This window comes from Orcinus orca, chromosome 1 (genome assembly GCF_937001465.1).
Source record: "Orcinus orca chromosome 1, mOrcOrc1.1, whole genome shotgun sequence".
Classification (NCBI taxonomy): domain Eukaryota; kingdom Metazoa; phylum Chordata; class Mammalia; order Artiodactyla; family Delphinidae; genus Orcinus; species Orcinus orca.
Genome location: NC_064559.1, coordinates 112,874,045 through 112,895,143, shown reverse-complemented (window position 1 = coordinate 112,895,143; position 21,099 = coordinate 112,874,045). Strand labels below are relative to the sequence as shown.

At 36.6% G+C, this 21,099-nt stretch overlaps 2 protein-coding genes across 6 annotated transcripts in view; one reads left to right on the top strand and one right to left on the bottom strand.

The window, feature by feature from the left end:
• Positions 1-21,099, top strand: part of MAGI3 (membrane associated guanylate kinase, WW and PDZ domain containing 3) — a 277,553-nt gene that overhangs the window by 144,502 nt on the left and 111,952 nt on the right. For all 5 annotated transcript variants that reach the window (XM_004263197.4, XM_033435686.2, XM_004263198.3 and 2 more), the window contains one exon: positions 18,622-18,738. In XM_004263197.4, coding sequence (XP_004263245.1) covers positions 18,622-18,738 — 117 coding nt within the window. Of the gene's footprint in view, positions 1-18,621; positions 18,739-21,099 lie in introns of those variants that run through there.
• Positions 3,051-7,531, bottom strand: LOC101269594 (amidophosphoribosyltransferase-like). Its single transcript, XM_033435784.2, is given in 3 exon segments — positions 3,051-6,664; positions 6,667-6,724; positions 6,727-7,531. Coding segments are annotated over 3 exon segments (1,620 nt in total). The 5' UTR covers positions 7,390-7,531; the 3' UTR covers positions 3,051-5,765.

Sequence of the window (21,099 nt, the reverse complement as noted above, 5' to 3'; positions counted from 1 at the left end):
GTGTTTTTATGATGCTGTTGTTTTTCTTTTCCTTCTTCTTTTTTTTTTTTTTTTTTTGAGACATGGTAAACCTTTCAATTTCCAATTTCATTCCTTTAAAAATTTTCAGTTTTCTTCAACTGCACTCCTTGTTTATTAATTGTTTAGTTCATTCTCTTTTTTCCTTCAAGGACTCCTATCATTTGAAGTTTGGATTATAGCACTCTGCAAATCTGTGATCATTCATTTCCTATCTTGGTTAATTTCTTATTATCAGTGTATGTTTCTTGAGTTGCCTCCTATTTCACCAATCCAATTTTCTGCTGCATTGATTCTTCTATTACTGCTTCTACTGCCAGTATTAATGGGTTTGTGGCTAAATTTATTCTGTGCTGGTCTTGGTATCCTCCAGCTGTTTTCCTTGTCCTCGTAGTCCACAGTGTTGCCAGAATGATCCATCGAAAAAGAAGTCTGGCTGTGTCATTCCCCTGGTAAAAATTTTAGTCACTTCTTCACTAGAGTCATGTTCTGACCCTTCAGTGACATAAGTAAAACCTTCTGTTACCTGAGCTTTCTGCATCTCTCTCTAGTCTTATAATCCACCACCACCTGCCACTGTGCATTCTCTTCCCCTTGCCTGGAACGCCCACCGTGGTCCTGATCCCATGCGCCCCATCCATACTCCCAGCCTAGATTAACTGGTTTTCCCCACTAAACACAATTATTTATTTTCTCTTAGCTACATACTCTCATGCACCTTGTACATGCTTTCTCACTGGTTTTAGCAGGTATTTGCTTATACTTGTCTGTGACACCCTAACACCAGGGCAGGCACTATATTATGGTTTCTATAGCTTCAACACTAGTGCAGTGCCTGATGTTTTGTACTATTATCCTTCTGTCTTTTGGTTTTATTTTCTTTAAGGGAGAGGCTGGCCTCTATCATATAATCTTTCTATTCTTTTTTCTTTTTCACAGGAAATATTTTTAGTGGAGTCAGGCTATTTAATTGCTTTTTTCCAGTCTGTGTTTTCATGTACATAATTTACTAATCCTTAAGATGTGGTCTTACAGTAACTTGTCCTAAATCACATTATCCCTGGGTCAGGGTTCAGGAACCAGTTCTGTGAGTGACCTGTTAAACACTCAGTCACTATTCATTTCATTAATCAAATTACAGGCTTAGGTCAACCAGGACTGACTTCTCTAGCCTAATTGTTCGGTCTCAAGCCTGGGGTGGTGCTCCAGTTTTGACAATATGTTCCTAGTTATGCAGCCCTGAAGTCGGAAAGCCAGTTGTACAGTCAGGGTGGTCTTCCTCTCCTGTTTCTTTTGTTTTTGTTTTTTTGTTTGTTTACCTCTAAGATGATGTTGTGCTCTAATTCTTAAACACTTGAGAAAAAGGAAAAAAATAAGCTTTATAGAGTTCTAAAAAATGGTATGCTTTTGTTGTTGTTGTCTTTAGCCTCTCAAACAATATAGAAAATTACAAAGCTGAGGGTAAAATACTTCAACGTCTTGCTACTCAGAGATAAGCATATTTTAGAATATATTTTTGCATAAATATATGTAAGAAAAGTATACCAATTTCATAAATGACGTCTTGCGCTAAATGCTCCCTTCTACAACTCCATTTTACTCAACAACATGTTTAAACTCCATCATACCTCAGTAATTGAAGATATATTTCATCATTTATAATTTACTTACCAGTTACCTATAGTTGGACATTTAAATTCCTTATAAATAACGCTGTGGTAAACATTCATCTTTTATGTTTTTTTACATTTTTGTGTGAATATAACTTCAGTAGAGCTCTTCTGCCAGAAGACATGCAAGTATATGTTGATAGATATTGCCATAATGCCTTTCAGAAAAGTTATTCCAACTTACATCACCCCACATCTCTACCAAGGCCAGATATTTGTTGTGAGCTAAAGACTCCCAATTTACAGCTCTAAATTCAGATCTCTTGATATTTTCACATGGTATCTGTTTCACTAGCATCTCAAATAACATACCCCAAACCTTACGCTGATTTTCTGCCTCAAATCCCAAACTTGTTTCTTCCCCTTTCTTCTTAAACATTTTTTAAATTAATTAATTTTTTTGGCTGTGTTGGGTCTTCATTGCTGTGTGCGGGCTTTCTCTAATTGAGGCGAGCAGGGGCTGCTCTTTGCTGCGGTGCGCGGGCTTCTCATTGCGGGGGCTTCTCTTGTTGTGGAGTACCGGCTCTAGGCATGTGGGCTTCAGTAGTTGCAGCACGTGCGCTTGGTAGTTGTGGCTCGCGGGCTCTAGAGCACAGGCTCAGTAGTTGTGGCGCATGGGCTTAGTTGCTCCACGGCATGTGGGATCTTCCTGGACCAGGGCTTGAACCTGTGTCCCCTGCATTGGCAGGTGGATCCTTAACCTGCCAACCGTGCCACCAGGGAAGTCCATTTCTTCCCCTTTCTATGTCTTTTATTCAAATGGAACTTAAAGTTCCTGGTTATTCAAGTTAGAAGCCTGGAGTGATCTTTTCTGTTGTCTCTTTTCCCCTGAATCTTCCTGTCAAATATATTACTAAGGCTAATGGATTCTATTCACAATTTCATGAATATCCAAATAGGAGGAGGCCCTGTAGTTAAGCTTAAGCTATCCCACAATTTTTTAAAAGACACTTTAAAATAATACATATCCTTTTGATTAGGCAGTATGAATGTAAACTTTTAGGGATAAAATCAGATTTCTACCTCTAAAATTTAATTTAATTACACATATATTTAAAATGAAATTTAGAAATACTACTTTTCCCACTATTTCTTGTAAAAAGTTTGTGCAAACTCTTCAACTTACACCTTTGGTATTGTGTCAACACTGGAATGAGTTACCTAACACAGTTTCCTAGTTCACCTCCTCCTCTCTTCCATCTAAATTGTTTGAGATATTGTAGTTTTTAAATCTGTGTATAGTGCTGTCCTAGCCACAAGTAAAATTAGAGCAAAAATTTTTCCCTTCACTTTTGTTGTTGACATATATTTATGATCTCATAACCTAAGTATGGACTGAATTGCTTTTTTCCAGAAGTGATCATTGAGGGAATTCCCTGGTGGTCCAGTGGTTAGGACTCTGCACTTTCACTGCCGAGGGCCTGGGTTCAGTCCCTAGTTGGGGAACTAAGATCCCACAAGTTGTGCGGCAGGGCCAAAAAATAAAAAAATAAAGGCACCTCTTCCCTTAAACAAACAAACAAACAACGTATCATTGAAAGATTGCTTGACAGTGACATCTGCCGCATGCAGTTGTGTAGTACCCCAAGGAATAATTACTAAATCTTCTCATTTTATTTGCTCCCCGCCCGCCCCCACCGTCACGTCTCCCCAGCAATTGTGTCAGATTGTCTCTTAAACAGTTGTTGGTTCAGGGTAACATGCTTTCTTCAGACAGTACTTTGTATTTTTTCAAAATAAAATAACTTATAAATCATTCTGTAATCTGAGACTTTGTAAGGTTCAAATATAAGACAACTTCCTCTTGTAAGGACAGTGTTTGGTATTGAAAAACTTTACTTATATATGGGCATATACAGTGAATTTCAAATCCATCTGCTCCTCCATTCCCATTACTGATCTAAATCATCTGTCACCTGGACAGTGGCCCTCACTTTTTTTTTTTTAAAAATGTACTCATTACATATATTTGTCACCAACGCATCACAAGGAAGTCACAAAAAGTAGGCTTAGTTTAGTTCACAATATAGCTCCTGTGAAAACACATTTCTCATTTGCTCTGCAGTTTACAATACCTATAAAAATTTAAAGCAGTTAAACAACATTTGAGATTACACTGGTATAAAATTGTAATTCACACTTCAGAAACTTGTGAAATAAAAGGCCATGATGGAGAAAGAGTAAGAAATTTGTAGAATTACCAAACTGTCACAGTACCATTTTCCTTTATAAAAGCATCTCAATAAAACAAAATAAAAACTATGGAAAACACAAAAGTCAAATCAGAGATTTTGGTTTAGTACTTTCCCTGAGTCTCTTGTTTTTAAAAAAATCAAAGTAAGGCTGGTTCAAAACTGACCCATAAGGTCTTGCCTCCTCCATATGCTGCCATGAGGAATACATTTAAGGCAAGAGGCTATACACACAAATGGTCCCAGGGCTTTATTCAGATGCCAGTTTGCTTGTGGTACCACCACAGGGTTATCTGACCCACTGCTGCCCGCTGCACATGGGCTTAAAGAGCTGTCAACGTTTTCTCTTGGCCTGCCATGATACAACACATGAGACTAAATACCAAATGAAGACAAAAGATTATGGTTATTAATAAATATTACAATTATAGGTGGATTTGGACACTAGGTATACCAATTCATGGTAATAACACAGAAACAAACACTTTTATGTTTTAAAAATCTTACATAAACAAGGGTTGAGGGCAAGTCATTTTAAAGTTTTAAATCTCAGATGTTAAAAAACAAACAAACAAACAAAAACCTTAAAAAAAATCTAATTCATTAGATCCCAATAAAACAAAGTAGAAAAAGTGATACGTTGATGCTCGGAATCAGATGAGCATGCTAAGTGAAAAAAGTTGTTGTCTCCTTGTTCCGTAAAATTGGCCCCTACAATGTTTCTACTTGATCATCTCATTGCATACACAGTATATTTGCAAGTGATCAAGCACTTCATTAAAAAAGCATATAATCAAATTAAGGATAAAAGGTTTGTTAGAATCTAAAAAATTATTTTTTACTTCAAATGTACCAGGTTACTTGCTGGGCTTCTACTATAAGGGCACTACGTAGTATGGATCATACTTTCTAGTCAAATGTAGGAAAATATTTTGCACAGCCATGTTTTTACAGTCATTCTCAGAGCATCTCAAAGATAGGTTGCAAATTACTGCTGTATGTCTCCCTCTTGAAATCTCAATTGCAGACCAATGGCCAACATTTCAAAAGCTAATAATCATGCACTGTCTTAAAACTGAGGGGTGGAATGATGGCTCTAACCACCAAAATAACTGCTGCAAGTTATTTAATTTAGTAATATAAGCACCTCATTGCACAGGTGGGGAAAGTGAGGCACAAAAAGGTGTTTCTTCTGTCTTTTGTTTTTTTTAAAGAGAACTCTTGATGCTAGGTGACTTTGGGATATAATGGATTCAAGGTGTGCATGGAATGTTATACTTAACTCACATGTCCTGTTTGCATCACAACACCTTAGTCTAACCTCTTGCAAACTCTTTAAAGCATGGACCTGGCAAATGCCACTGATCACCTGCCTTCTCTGACCAGGTGAAAAAGGCTAGCCAGTGCTTGAGCAAAAAAAAAAAGAATACCACATATTGTTGTATTATATGTAATTAGCAAGGTTCAATTATGAAAATATTCCATAACTGAATTTCCATAACTCTCAAACATTCCACAAAATTCTCTTAAGAACCTGTGGGAGAGTAGAGTACCTGGCAATCCTCTCTTAAACAGAAATTTACCGATTCGTTGCATTACTGTTGATGATCTGAAGTTAAATGTATATGATTTCTAAAAATAAAAGTACTAAACTATTAAATAAAACTGAAAGGATCATCCAAGTTCCTAGATAATACCAAAATATTTATCTAGGATTACTAAAGAAATCATAGCACTTTGGTACCCTTTTCAGAAAAAAATCTCAAAACTTATAACACAAGCATGTGGCATTTCACACTGTACTGAGTAACAGTAAATGGAGGTGTAACCACTATAACTTCTCCACTAACTTTGTGTTTTGAAACATCGTGTCTGCCCCTAGCACCTACCATTCCAGTTCCACAGGGTATTTTCCAGTCAGACAAGCTGTACAATGATCGTTCTTTTCATAACATTCCAGACCATTCCCATTTTCTTGAACCACAACATCTTCCTTTGTACAATGACCGTTCTTTTCAAAACATTCCAGACCATTTCCATTTTCTTGAACCATAATATCTTGCCTTTTCACTTTCTGTTTTTTAAATGTTATCCCTTCTTGTACAGATGAAACCAGTCCTTCTACTGACAGATACACAGCACTGTTTGCTCCTAGATGATCTGAGATATGCTCAAATTCTGGTTTATTGGCAATAAGCTCTTCTTTTGTTGGTATGTTTATTCCCATGAAGCATGGATATCTAATTGGTGGTGAAGCTACGCGAATGTGTACCTCTTTTGCACCAGATTCTTTGAGCAATTTGATTATGGGTGAAATGGTATTGCCTCTCACAATTGAATCATCTACAAGAACAATTCTTTTGCCTTTAAAGTTGTCTGACAATACTCCAAATTTTTTTGCAACACCAAGTTGTCTTAACCTCATGTTTGGCTGAATGAATGTTCTTCCTACATACCGGTTTTTACATAGCACCTCCACATACGGAAGCCCACACTTTGCTGCGTAACCAAGGGCAGCAGGCGTAGCAGATTACGGGACAGTGCTAAGTAAATCCGCATCCACAGGGGCTTCAATTGCCAGCTGCAGACCACAACGGTATCTTACTGTGTAAACCATTTGGTCTTCAAATATACTATCTGGTCTTGCAAAATAAACATATTCAAAGATACAGAAAGCCATTGGGTTTCCTTCAGACCTTGGTATAATATCAAGAGTTTGGAAATTATGTCTGGATATTTCCACAATTTCTCCAGGCAAGATTTCACGGTACTATCTTGCACCAAAGATAAAAAGCTACAAGATTCTGAAGACACCACCCATCCTTCTGTTTCTGAAGATTTTTTTTTTCTTTGTCATTTATATCAGATACAGGAATAAGACGACCAATGCACAGAGGACGATTTCCGTAATGATCTCGTACCACATAAATCACATCTCTGTGCATTATAGTCAGAGAGTATGCCGTGGGTGCTTCCTTCATTAAGTTTTTAATCCTTGCCACCCAGTCTGGGGTGTCATCTTGTTCCTGAGGAGGGGTATACGCCAGTAACTGGGTGATCATTTCGCTATCAGAACTTGTTGACAGACCAATACCGTGACGCAGAAGCTTTTTCCTTAAGCGAGCAGCATTTACCAATTCGCCATTATGCGCCACAGTTATTTTCCCATGAAGTGTTTCAGCAACAAAGGGCGGGCAATTTTCTAATTCACAGTTTCCTGTAGTGGCGTACCTCGTGTGTCCAATTCCAAGATTTGAAGTATATAATTTCTTCAAATTGTCTTCAGTAAAGACGTGATTTACAAGACCCATTCCCTTGTGTGTTTTGAATGTTGGTATCGAATTCCCATCACTGGTCACAATACCAGCACTCTCCTGACCCCGGTGCTGCAGCCCCACGAGTCCCAGAGTGATCACATGCGGCACATCTAGCTGCGTGGGCCACTCTCCTGAGGCGATGCATCCGAACATGCCACATTCCTCTCGGATCCCCAACTCCTCCAGCTCCATGTCGCCGCCGAAAGCACGTGGAGGGACCCGCCGCTGCGGCAGGGGTCTAAGCACCAACCAGTTGTTCGTTCGGCCTGTAAGCCTCAGAAGCTCGGGCCAGCTGCAGCCGCTTCCTAACCAGCGGCTCGACCCGGCCCTCACATTTTAACTACATGCCCATAGCTATTCTTGGCTCCCTCCTCTGTTTATTCTACACACAGAGACGTTAACTTTTTAATATGCCAGTCTAACTTTGTTACCTTGCTTAAACTCATTAATGCTCTTTCTTGACTACTTTTCCTATTTACCTGGGTACCACTTACAGTTACCATTAGCGCATAAACTCTCCAGCTTGATGTAGAGGCATATAGCCTCTGTTTAGTTTTTCTGATGTCCGAGGAGGTGTAGGGGGTTAGTGCCAAAGGCAGCTACTTTTTGGGAGTTTTGTCACTATTTCTGTCTGAATGCTTCTATCTCCTCTCCTAGGGATTGGAAACAGCAACTTATATACCTTTTGTTTTGTAGATCAACATATACATTCAACATGTATCAATATTTTGTACTCAGAGTCTGCAAAATGTGCTATGCTTATGAGCTAGGGTGTTGTATGTCAGCTTTGGGCATTTTCTCAGTGTAGTCTAAATTGTTTTGTATTCTTTGGAGTTGATATTTGATGGACAGAGATTAACTCTTTTTTTCCTTCTATTTTTGATTATTTCTCCTCATTTTGTTCTGTATTAGAGAGCCTTTTGTAAAAGTGACTTATATTGTCATGTTGCCCAGAAGACTCCCTTTCAGTTCTTAAACCTAAATTCAGACTATCAAGCTAGTAAGGCCATTTGGTACCCTTGATTGTGGTTCTTACTTTGCAGTTTCTTAGTTCTCACTAATTGATATTGGAATTTATAGAAATTCCCATTGTCTTTTGAAATAGATTCTTTCCTTGCTATTGGTTTAGTTTAGGGGTACAGATTCCTTCCTTCTTCCTACCCTCCCTCCCTCCCTCCCTCCCTCCCTCCCTCCCTTCCTTCCTTCCTTCCTTCCTTCCTTCCATCTCACCCTTCCTCCCTCCCATCCCTCTTTCTTTCCTGCCCTCCCTCTTTTTTTTTTCTTTTTTGCTGGTATTCTTTTGTTTGTTAAGACCCTTTAATGGGAAATGGGAGACTGGAGATCTTCTGACACTTTCATTTACGTTGACATTTTCTGAAACGTCCTGATTCACTCAGACTTATAGTTGAGGTGAGTGGGGGGGGGGGATGGTTTTTAGTGGAGGACTCTGAATAGGGGGATATACATAGAAATGGCCATTTATCTCTAAAAATGTTTCTTTGAAATTTTGACATTTTTTGTAAGGATGATAAAGAAATCCTTTTAAATATGTTCCTGATGAAACACAGAGATTAGAAATGAAGATGGGAAATAACAAATTATTTTTTAACGAATGTTGACTCTCCCTGGAGTCAGATCAGTTTTGATGTGTAATATAGTTTTTAGGACCTTTAAACTATCTACTTTGGAAAATTTCTAAGGCTTGGGATAAATTTCTATTTTTAAAAGATATCAGAGAAAAAGAAGCTATTAAATTCCTTTTTTAATAGTGGTTAATTATATCAGCCTACTGCCTGAACCTAGAAGTTGAGATTGTTTACATAATGATGCATCTTAAAATGCAGTCTGAATTCTGTAATAGTCATTTTTTTTTCCACTCAGACTTCTAATCAAGCACATCTGTATTCCCTTTCAGCTATCTTTTTATTAGCTGCTACAATGAAATATCAGTAACAGATCTTCTACCTCAAGTCCTGGACATTCTGCTGAAGCATATAACTTTGATTTGCAGAAAACCCAGTTTTCTGTTTTCAGGGAAAATGACAAGGCACAATAGAGGGCTTTGTACCCTCTTGTCAAAAGGATGAAGCATTAATACTATGATTCAGATTTCCGTGTGCCATCCAGCACTGGTTATCTGGCATTCTGACAGGTTTGCTAATGATTCCTGATGTGAGTGCCACAAAGAAAAAATTGTAAATAGACTCAGGATAGCATTTTAGAAAAACTGTTTTTAAGAACTAAATCTACATGATCCCATCAAATAAAAGCTTTGAAAAGAAAAAGACCCACTTTTGATGATTTCTTATTTTTTCTACTGTTTTCTGCTAGGAAGGTTCATCTTACTTTGCTCTTTCTGATGCATGACTTTTAAAGGGAAAATTGTGGTGATTTTGTTGTGTCTTTTCTAGAATTGTGATTTTCATCTTACTTTTCAAATGTAGATTTGAATATTCTATAGCTTATTTATCAATTGAGAGTTTCAGTTAAAAGCAAAATGGTTGGAATTTAACCTCAGTATGGGGAAAATACTACTTATCAAAAACAAATGATTAAAGGAAAACCTAGACAAATAGTATCAGCTTTTACATAGAACTTTTGCAAGTTTTTTGTCATAATGCTCCACTGGGTCAGGCTTCCTTTTCCACGAATGACCTTTGAAGGGCAAAGTTTTTGAAAATGTGGTTTCTAGTTTTTAAAAGTTTTTTCTCATTATAGTAATAGATGATCACTGTAGAAAATTTGAAAATACAAAAACCATGAAGATAAAAGTTTTTTTAAATCACCCAATAATTATACCTGCAATAATGTTTTAAGTATTGCTAATGTTTAAGTATGAGTTTATGTATGACCCTTACATTTAAAATATTTGCATATCCTCAGGTATATTACAATTTGGGGGTCACACTGAATATTCTGTTTTGTGACCTGCTCTTTTCACTTAAAATACCTTATGAGCGTTTGACCACATTGTTATAATCAAAACTTACTTTTAACAGTGCTGGTTAATGAAGGGATTTCTGTGAGGATTATAGTAAACGTGTTTGTCGGAGATGAATTCCATTTAAAACTGTCAGTATAGCAATCACATTATCAAGTATCATTTTGGTGTGTTTAAGAGAGTGTTTACTCAGAGCTGTGCTAGGTATTTTGGAGGGTAGATACAGAGATGAACGAAACATAGTTCGTGGCTTCACACAGGCTTAAGATCCAGTGAGGGAGGCCAACACGTACCCCATTGTTTGTAGTAATAACGAGCGGGGAGGAGAGATGAAAACAGAAGTTCCTTAATGTGGACTTCAGAGTTCTGCCTGGGTGTTGGCTTCAAAGAGCAGGTGAACAGGTGGTCAATGTGCAGGCCTTTTGCCCTAACGGTATTTATGTGTATACAACACTGTGGGTCTCCAGGTGGAGTAGACACAAAACTGAAACCAGCAGGGGAAAGAGTTGGGTGTGGAGGTTAGAGGGTAGGGCAGGGTGTTAGCAGGACTGGGGTAGTTGCCTCAGAAGTAAGAACAGATATAGATACAACAGCATTCTCTGGGCCACCAACTTTTTATAATATTTATAACTTGGATTCCTGGCCATGCATCAGGTTTTTTTAGAGAAATGATTGTTACTTGCAAATACATTCTACACAGAAATACTTGCTTTATTTAAGCAAATAAAAACCATAAAAAACTTTCAAAAAAAAGTATACAGCATGATAATGGGTTTTGTTTGCACATAATTTGAATATAATGAAGCAATTTCAATGCTGCATTAATATTGAATTCTACATGTAGTAAACAGTGTTAGGCTTTTAGGGATGGGTATATTTAGTTTGGTGTAGTTCAGGGATTTTTCAGATTACCTAAACCAAAGAGTTCTTACTTTAGCTATGCTTCCAGTTCTTCTGATGGTAAATGCATTAAAAATAATAATCAAGGAAGGGAGGGAAGGACGAAAGGACGGAGAGAAAGGAGGGAGGGAGAAAACATTTCTAGGGTGTGCTGGGAAAGGACCAGATGTGCAGCAGCAGACTTGGCCTTAAACTGCCAGTGATGTAGGACCCAGGGCAGTAGATGAAATCTGACCAATGTGTTTATGATAGCTGCTTCCAGGAATCAGTGGAGAATGGACACTCATTTTAATATGTACTACTCCCTAATTTGTAATAGAGACAAGGAATGTGACCTCCAGCAGACAAAGACAAATACTGTATCTTCTCATTTACATGTGGAATGTAATAGAGATAGAAATAGAAACTCATATTCTCATAGAAATAAAGAGCAGAATGGTGCATTTTCTTCAGGGGCTAGGTGTGGGGGAAATGGGGAGATGTTGGTCAAAGGGTACAAACATACAGCTCTAAGGTGGATGAGTTCTGGGGTTTTAATGTACAGCGTGATGACTGTCATACCAGATTATATACATGAAAGATGTTAGAGTAGATCTTAAGTGCTATCTCCACACATACATAAAATGGTAATTATGTGAAAGGATGGGGTTACAAACTGACCTTAACTATGGTAATCGTTTAACAATATATACATGTATCAAATCATTGCATGCATAGCTTAAACTTATGTGTATATTTTATGTCAATAATATCTTAAAAGCCTGAGGGGAAAAAAAAAAAAAGAACGTGACCTCTGTTAGTAGGAGACTTTCTCCTGACTGGTGAGGTGGCAGCAGGATTCTGCGGAAGACAGCAACACCGCTTGATCGCTTCAGTCTGTGTTTCTTCACACTGTAACTCAGAAGAATACTGAAAACTGGCCAGTTTTAAACACTAAGTGGCTCAAGAGATTCCAGAAGATTTAGTGCTTTTCAAATTTGGGACAGAATAAGAATTTAGTTATATAAATTATTTAAAAAATTCATTAGGTTCCACTTGCCTATAATGAGAGTGGAACACTTAAAGAGTTATGTTGATAGGGGTTGTCTAAGTTTATAACCTTGAATATCCTCTTACACCTTGAAAATCCTCTTACAGATAAAAGACTGAATAGAAATAACAAGGTGGCATTTGAACACAAATATGAAATATAGATGTGACCAGTAAGAATATATCCATAGTTGCTAGCTTATAGCAATTATGAAGGTCCTTGGTGTCATACCTGAGTTAGTTGAAGTTCTTTTAAATTATTGTCACAAGGTTCTACTCAACCCACTGGCCCTTGGAACTCTTGTCTCAGCTTGTGTGAACTCTTCCTCACTTCCTAAGAACCAGCTATACTGGATTTCTCTCAGTTCCTGTCAGCACTGTGTTCTTTCCCACCTCAAGTAAGTGCCTTCGCATGTACCACTCCCTCTACCAATCCCCCCACTTTTTTTTTTTGTCTAGTTGGCTTCTATTTATCCTTCAGGTTTCAGCTCCAGTGTGATTACTCACTGACAGCTTCCTAGACTCCCTAGACTTAGGATCCAGATTATAGATTCCCACAGTGCTCTGTGCTTCTCTTTCATAATGCTCTCGAGTTTGAAATTTCTTTCTCAGTGTTCCTCTTCCCTGTGAGACTTTTAGTTCAGTTGGGTGCACTCTCATTCACTGCTTTACCCGCAAGAGCCTACTATTCAGGACTCAGTAAATCTTTTTTTACACGATAGACGTAACTTTCATAGAAGGGTGGGCTCTTATGAAAGATGGTGTTCTAAGCTTGTTTTCTTGTAAGCTTAAGCAAGAGAAGAAATTCATGGAAAGGAGGGAGGGAAGGAGGGAAGAAGGGAGGGAGGTATTCTAGCACAGTGCTTATAGTGCAGGTTCTGGAGCCAGATTAACTGGGTTCAGATCCCAGGTCTGCTACTTTCAGTGATACAACCTTGGCCAAGTTACTTAACCTCTCTGTACCTCAGCTCCTTACCTATAAAATGGGAATAATAATATCTACCTTAAAGCTTTCCATGAGAAATGAGTGAAAACATATAGCATATATGTACAATATAATAATTATTATTATAAAATAGCAGTCCTAGTCATCAGTGTTCTGATGAACAGAATTTGAGGAATTGGCATAAAAGCTGTAATTAAAACTTACTTTTAAAGACGTAGAGCTTGCTGTGTCAATGAAGAATTTACTGTAGCATTTTGACAGAGTCCAAATAAAGTTAATTTCATCGTTTAAGAAACAGTTTAAAATAAAGTTTTATATAGGGCTTCCCTGGTGGCGCAGTGGTTGAGAGTCTGCCTACCGATGCAGGGGACACGGGTTCGTGTCCCGGTCCGGGAAGATCCCACATGCCGTGGAGTGGCTGAGCCCGTGAGCCATGGCCGCTGAGCCTGCGTGTCCGGAGCCTGTGCTCCGCAACGGGAGAGGCCACAACAGTGAGAGGCCCGCGTACCGCAAAAAAAAAAAAAAAAAAAAAAATATATATATATATATAGTTTTGTATATACAAAGAATACTGTATCAGTTAAGTGAGCATTCTAAAATTTCCTGCATTAGATGATGTAGAGGGTGAAATGAACAATTAAAGATACAAAATTAAGCTGACTCATTTGTTCTGTGTGCTAGATCCTGGCACTAAATCTGTAAAAACAAACCATGACCTTGGTCCTAAGATAGCTGACAAACTTTTATGTTTAACAACTGTATAAGATATTTTAAATAACTTTTGTGCCACAGAATATATTTTACTTTGAAATGTGTAGATACTGATTATCTAGAAAAGCCTTGTTCAAATACCATTTACAGTTTCACAAACAAGTGGACTGCAGTTTGGTTTATTTTGTCTTAGGGAACTCCTGCCTTGAACCAAGGAGCCAGTTTGGAGTTAAGCTTATGTATATCTTTTTCACTAGTTTCATGGAGCTCAGGATGTAGAGGAAGCAATAAAATGCAATACTCTTCTGAGTCTATGTCTAATGGGAAATGACTAGTTAGTAACATCAGTTGTGTTGAACTAGTTAGATTGAACAGTTTGCTGGGGAACTTCACCAGGCTATTTACAGTCATCATAGTAAGGAAGAAAAGTGGGACGTGATTATGCCCGTACTTTGCCTTTGAGGAAAACAGATTTTTTTTTTTTAAGTTTATGACATCTATAGGTGTGGTTCCAAGACTAGAGATTTCTAAAAGAAAAGTTATGTGACGAAATTCTTATGGGTACAAAGAATGTTCTGAGCAGCTCAGGATTTTTAAAAGATGTATGTGATTGATAATTGGATGGAACGCAGTCACATTTGTACAGTGCTAAGTAGACTGTAAAAAATAAACATTGAAGAATTTCCTTTACTATCGGCCAAAGCTCAGAAGGAGTTTAGATACTTCATAGAGCTCAAAGAGCTTTTAAGGTTGTGTTTGAAGCAAGAGCAGTGAGAAGGAAGACGTAGACTTACTGTGAGAAGACGTTATTGGTAGCAGTTTACAGGCAGAAATCAGTTCTGTACCATTCTTACTTTGCTTCCATAGTCTTGAACTGGAAGAATTACTTTTCCAACAGTAAAAGATAAAACAAACAACCTCAAATGAGGGAAATTAAATTTTAAAAAGATGAGATCATAAGAGTATTATTCACTTTAAATGAAATTAAGTTTTCAAGACTCAGCTGAATTGCCCCCCAGGAGTTAAAGGGACTCTCAGGTATGATCTCAGGGTTATTGTCGATATTCTTTGTGAAATCGTGGAGAATGTGGGAAGTACCAGGAGACTGAGGCAAGACAAATGTCGCAGTTTCCAAAAAGGCATAGATTGAGAAAAACGCAAATCCACTTCCCTAAGTTTAAACTGCGACAACATTGGAAGAGATTGTAAAAGATAAAACTAATAAAATATTGAAAGTGTTTAGAAAAGAAAGGGGTGGTCTCCATGAATCAACGTGAATGTATAAGAACAAGACATGCCAAACTGACCTTATGTTTTTCTTCTTTTCAATTGTATAATTACTACTGGATTAGACAGTAGTAAAGACATGTCATATCTTGACTTTGGCAAGTGGTTGACAAAGTCTCCTAGACTACCCTTACAGAAAAGACAATGAAATGTTGGCAATTGGGTTGGTTTACAGCTGCTTGCATGACCACACCTATGCCAGCATGCCACAATGTTTACCTAAATAATAACCAGTGATTCTATATACTGATTCCTTAAAGAGAAATGGTAGTGAATATTAATTGGCATACACTCAGAAAGCATGAATTTGAGTTATGAGTTCTTTTGACTGAGGATTTATATATTGAAACTTGAGTGCCTGGATTTATTCATATGATTGAGATTTCAGTTATAGACTTTTCCCCTCCTGAGCTGTGTATGTAAGATTTACAGATCTCTTTTTAAGTTTCATAGATCAACTCGATTTATAAATCACTTAAAAGTCAAAGAATAATCTTAACACTTAAAAGCAAAGGCTGGCTGGGTAAGAATGCAATTATGAAGAATCTTTTTTCTTATTTGTTTAACAACTGCATTAACCCCAAGTAGATGTTTTCATACTCTTGAAATGTCAAGTTTCTGTGAAACTCTCCTTAAACAAAAGCTGGAAGTTCATATACAATTCAATAATATAGATAATCTCAGTGGTGTCTCTGTGAGCTAATGTTTCTGTTGGCCTTCTGGTAATTCCACAGCCATCTCCCTATTCAGGATATTTGTACTTTTTTTTTTTTTTTTTAATAAATTCCCTGGAACCACATTGAAGTGGAAAGCATAATATTCTGTCCCCTTACGAAAGTTGTTTTTGGTTTCTTGAAGCAAGGAAGTCCATGATGACTGCTATATCCAATATATTCTGTCATTAATTATTATTAATCTTAAAGAATGCCAATCCATATAATTTGTTAATCTTTTATAGTTGACATTTCATTGATATTTGTAATATTTTGTCCCCAGCCTCAGAAAAGTGTGATGATTTCTTTGAATAGTTGCACACTTTAAATATCCCATTTATGAAATTGTACTTCACCCTCTTCTTTGCAACTGTTCATCTCAGCATTGCATCCAGAATCCCCATAGAAGTTGAGGGTGAAGATAGAGTGCAATTCCCGTCCTGATAAATCTAGGTGTTATTCTTTAAATCTAATTCTTTCCGCTTTAATGATTCTCTGTCTTAAGGTCTTGTGGGCCCTTGAAACAGGAATTGAGTTGTTTACCTTCATTTTCCCTTAAAAGAGTCCCCCTCATGTGGTAATTTGTGATCTATGATTTTTATTATGGCTTTGTCTTGTTCTTTTTATAGATTAAAATCCAGTGTGGGTTTTTAGCATTGTATAGTTATCTCTGTGAGTTATGCCATATTTTATAGTAAAGCTTCAAATTAAAAAATTTGACAAACCTTGAATTTAAAAAGTGTTGATTTAGATTGTCTTCTTTAATAAAACAGGGATTAGCCTTTATCCAGATTAAAACTGTTTTTGAAAATACATTGGATAGCAGGTTTTTATGGAGGCTACATAGCTTATTTCAAATAGAAAAAAATGATGCATTCTCTGTCTAGTCAAAAACCCTAACCAAACTTCTGCAAGCATCACTTAATACTTTCAAGCACCTATGTAACAGTCCACAAAAGCTTTTGTATACTGATTATTACAGTGCATTTGAAACACTCCTTATCTGATTTTTAAAATACGTAATGAACTCATTGGGTATGATTTTGTTCACTAAGCAATGAGACTGTACAGTATTAATTATGAATTGGGTTTTTCTTCTACCCAGCAATGAACAAGTTCCATAATATAAATAAAAAATGAAATAATATGATTCCATTTAAATTGGAGTTGGGTTGGTGGGGCCCCGAAGTGCCTGGCAGAAGCAGCCTCTAGGACCACACATTGTTCTGTGTTATTCCTGTAAATATCTTTCAGGTTTTCTTCTTTGATCACAAGTTTCTCCCCTTCCTCAGCATCTATTTTTGACAATGCAAAACAGGGACTTTTTGGTTTATGTTTATTAGTTTAGGATATGAATGTTATCTCTAAACTTTAGAAGCTCTCTGATTTCCTGCTTATTTTAATACTCTCTCATATAGGTTATGTTTATTTATATATGTGAGAAAAGACCAAAAGAAGGGATTAGAAATGCTGTGTTACAGAATAATAGTTAAAAGAATGAACTGATCTGTAGTAACCTTTGATTTATCTAATCTGGTCATAACTATGCTGTTTCAAATAAAATAAAGAGTATATTTTAATCAACTATTCATTTCTTATTCAATAAGATAATCTATTTTGATTTAGCATTGCTCTTTTCTAATTATCTGAAATCTTGTCTCATGGAAAGTGTTTGGATTGCTTTGATGTTCATTTTAAGCTCAACCCTTATTATAAATTCACTGCAATCAGATTTCTGCAGTCCTCTATTTTTCTGCTTAATATTTCTTTGAGACCCCTAATATCCCTCTTTTTAATCTCCCATTTTCCCCACAAATAAGAAAAAACAACCTTTCACTCCTATTTATTCACATTGTATCTAGGAGTCAAGCAAGTGGACAGAAAATGCCTGTTCAATCTAGTGATAGGCAGAAGGTTTTGCGTAGGACCCATTTGGCCTGTTAGAGAGGATAAAGATGTCCAGTGTGGGTGGAACGTAGTTTGAGAGGGTGAAGGGTGAGTGAGTTTGGGTCAGAGATAGCCAGAGCTGAAACATGTAGGCCTGTTTAGAAGTTTGAATTATATTCCAAGAGCAGCAAGAAGTCATTTGTGGCTCTAAACAGAATAGTGATTATCTGATTTATGTTTAAAAATCTCATTCTGGCTTCTTTGTGAATGGTGGGAGCAGGAAGGAGCCAAGAATGGATGCAGGGAAACCGATTAGAGGGCTGTTACAGAATTCCAGGTGAGAAATGATGGTGGCTTAGCTTAGATGGTGGCAGTGGAAGTCGAGGGAAGTGGGCAGTTATGGTATATGTTTTGGAGGTAGAACTGACAGAAGTTGCTAATAAATTGCGTTGAGGGATAGAAGTAAAAAGGAGAAATTGAGGATGACTTCTAGGTTTGGGGTTTGTTCGATTGGATTGGTGGTGGTAATTTTCCAAGACAGGAAGAACGAGAGGAGAAGAAAATAATGGGAGAGGATAGAATTAAGAGTTCTGTTTTGGTCATCTGAAATTTGAGGTGCTTATTTGACTTCCAAATATATCTGCAATATATAGAGAGTTTGATGAGTTTGGAGCCTGGTGGAGATCGGTCAGGGTTAGAGACGTGATAAGAATTTGGCACTTACCAGGGTATAGATCGTATTTAAAGTCATTGGATATTTGTCATGTTCTGTGACTTATACGTCCTCCCTCTCCTTCCATGTAAAATTATGCCTACGTTGTGTATTAAAGTTGTGTATTTTAATTATAGTACCTATAATAGTTTGGTACAGTTATCTTGTTTTGGATAAAATATTCTGATTTCTTTTTCCTATTTATGGCTAAATGGTTTAAGGGTATTCATTAACTAGCATTGATATTTAACTGGAGATCTAACAGTTATGTGTTTTGTCTTGTGTGTTTTTTTTGTAGGCAAAGTCATTAATAAAGATTTGCGACATTACCTGAGTCTTCAGTTTCAGAAAGGATCAGTTGACCACAAACTGCAGCAAGTGATTAGAGATAATCTCTATTTGAGAACTATTCCATGTAAGTATGAGATGGAATAAAAGAAATGCAGCCAAAATATCTTTATTTAACTAATCAAATGTCTAGAAATAATTCACTAGAGTATCTCATATGAAATTGTGGAGACTAAGTTGGGACATTGGAATGAAACAAAAATTGGATAAAGAGAAAAATTTTCAGAGGACTTTCAAGTGTTATATTTTAAAAATAGAAAAACTAGAAGATTCTATATTTTGACTTTTATAAAAGTCATTAGACTTTACAATTTTAAGAATATAAATGTACATGTTGCTAACTAGATGTTTTTCCTATAAGTCAATTTCTAAAGCCTATGCAGTAAGAAGACTATTTTGCTCTCAATGCCTGTACACTGAGAACAAATATTTTTTATTAATTATTAGGATACTACTAATTTTAAAATCTGCCTCTTCCCCAAAGGGAAAAAGGAGGAAGCATACAGTGCCACCTTTGTGGTAATCCGCTTTGAATTTTTATCTAGATGTTGGTGTATCTCTTCTAGTCTTAATAGTTTTCATAGGACCTGATTGTTGTTGTAATGATAGTTTTGGCCTTTCATTGTTTTTTTTAACACATAACAAATCATGTATGCTTGGTTTAACTAGCGTAGGTCTGGGGAAGAATAAAAGCAGTAAACAATAAAAGGGAATAAAAGGACATTCTGGTTTGTTTTACTTTTCAGTATATTTGTAATTCATAAATTCAGTAATTTGTAATTGTGGATACTAGCTTTTATAAGGCCTCTGGAATTCTTGATTTCTTTTTCTTGTTATTTAATCTCACACAATGTCCAGTTCATCACCAAACCTTCCTAATTATGCTTCTTAAATACCTATCTCTCTGAACTACCATAGACCCTCACTCTTTCTTACTTGGATTTTAAAAAACAACCACAACAACAACAAATAGCATTATGTAGTTGCAAAGAGCTAAGTAAAACTGACTTCAAAATCTTGATTCTGGTGTTTTACTAGTTGGTTTACTTGGGCAGGTTACTTAATCTTCCTAAGCTTCAGAATCTCCATGTATAAAATGGGAATCATAAGGCTCACCTGATATCATTATTAGAATTAAAGTGAGAACATAAATGTAAACCACTTGGTCTAGAGTAGGTACTCAAGCAGTGTGTGGCCCGTTGCCCCATTCTAACTGTATCCCCTGACTCCAGTGTCACCTCAGTCTAGTCCATCTTTAAAGTGCACATCTGATTCTTTTCCATTTGTAGTTTATCCTTCAAAAAGTCCCGTTGACTGCAAGTCTAGACTCCTTAACATGGTATAAAATATTTTGTTTTAAAATCTGACTACTTATTTATGATTTCCTCCCATAAATCTACCTTGTCACATTTCAGAATTGCAATTCCTGCCTTCTTTTCTTTGCATTTGCCTGATAAATCTTTGTCCATCTTTTTATTCTTTTATCTTTCTGAATCTCTTTGTTTTACAAATAGTGTTGAACTTTGTAGCCAGTGTGAAGATATATTTATTGATTAGATCGATATCTTTAGTCTCAGTTTTGTCATGTTTTTCTATTTTGTAGCCAATGTGAAACTTTATATTTATTGATGTGATTGTTATCTTTAGTCCCAGTTTGGTCATGTTTTTCTATTTTACCCATGTACAGGTATTTTATATAAAAAGCCTTTCACTATGTAGTCTATTTTATTTGAGCTCTCTTTTTAGGAAGATTTGTATCTTTATTCTACTGGTTATCTCTGTACCTTTATATAATACTCTGTGTTTCTCATCCCTTTTTTTTTGTTCCTACTATGAGTAATATTAAAATTATCTAGTCATTTCTTCTTCCTCCTTACCTCTCCCTCTCCCATCATCTGACTTGAAGTAATATCTTTTTATTCCCAACACATATAAGGTAATCAGCGAGCTCATTCTGCTTTGCATATGCTTTCCTCATTCTGACCGTTTTTTGTTGCTTGATCTGTATCTATATTGGCAATGCAAGCAGCCATTATGTACTGTACTTTCCCCTTTATAATCATCGTTTATTCTCCATTCTTTGGGTAGATACATATTTAATCAAGCTACCAACCCTTATGTTGTTGTTTCTTCAATAATTCTGGTTGTCTAAAGCTTGTTGTCTACCAGATTTCCATGAAAGGTTCACAGGATCATTACAGCAGTTTCTCTGTGGCTTTTATACTTTAAAGTTTGTTTGGATGGATATGACATTTTTGGCTCATAATTTCTTTCCCAGACTATCTTAATTATCTAATTGTTTTCTGGCATAAAGCATTGCTCTTAAAAAAGTCTGAAAACAATCTGATTTTTATCCCCTTATAAGGAACTTGGTATTTTGCCTGCATGGGGTGTCTCAGGGTAGCATTTTTAGTTTCATAGCTCTAGA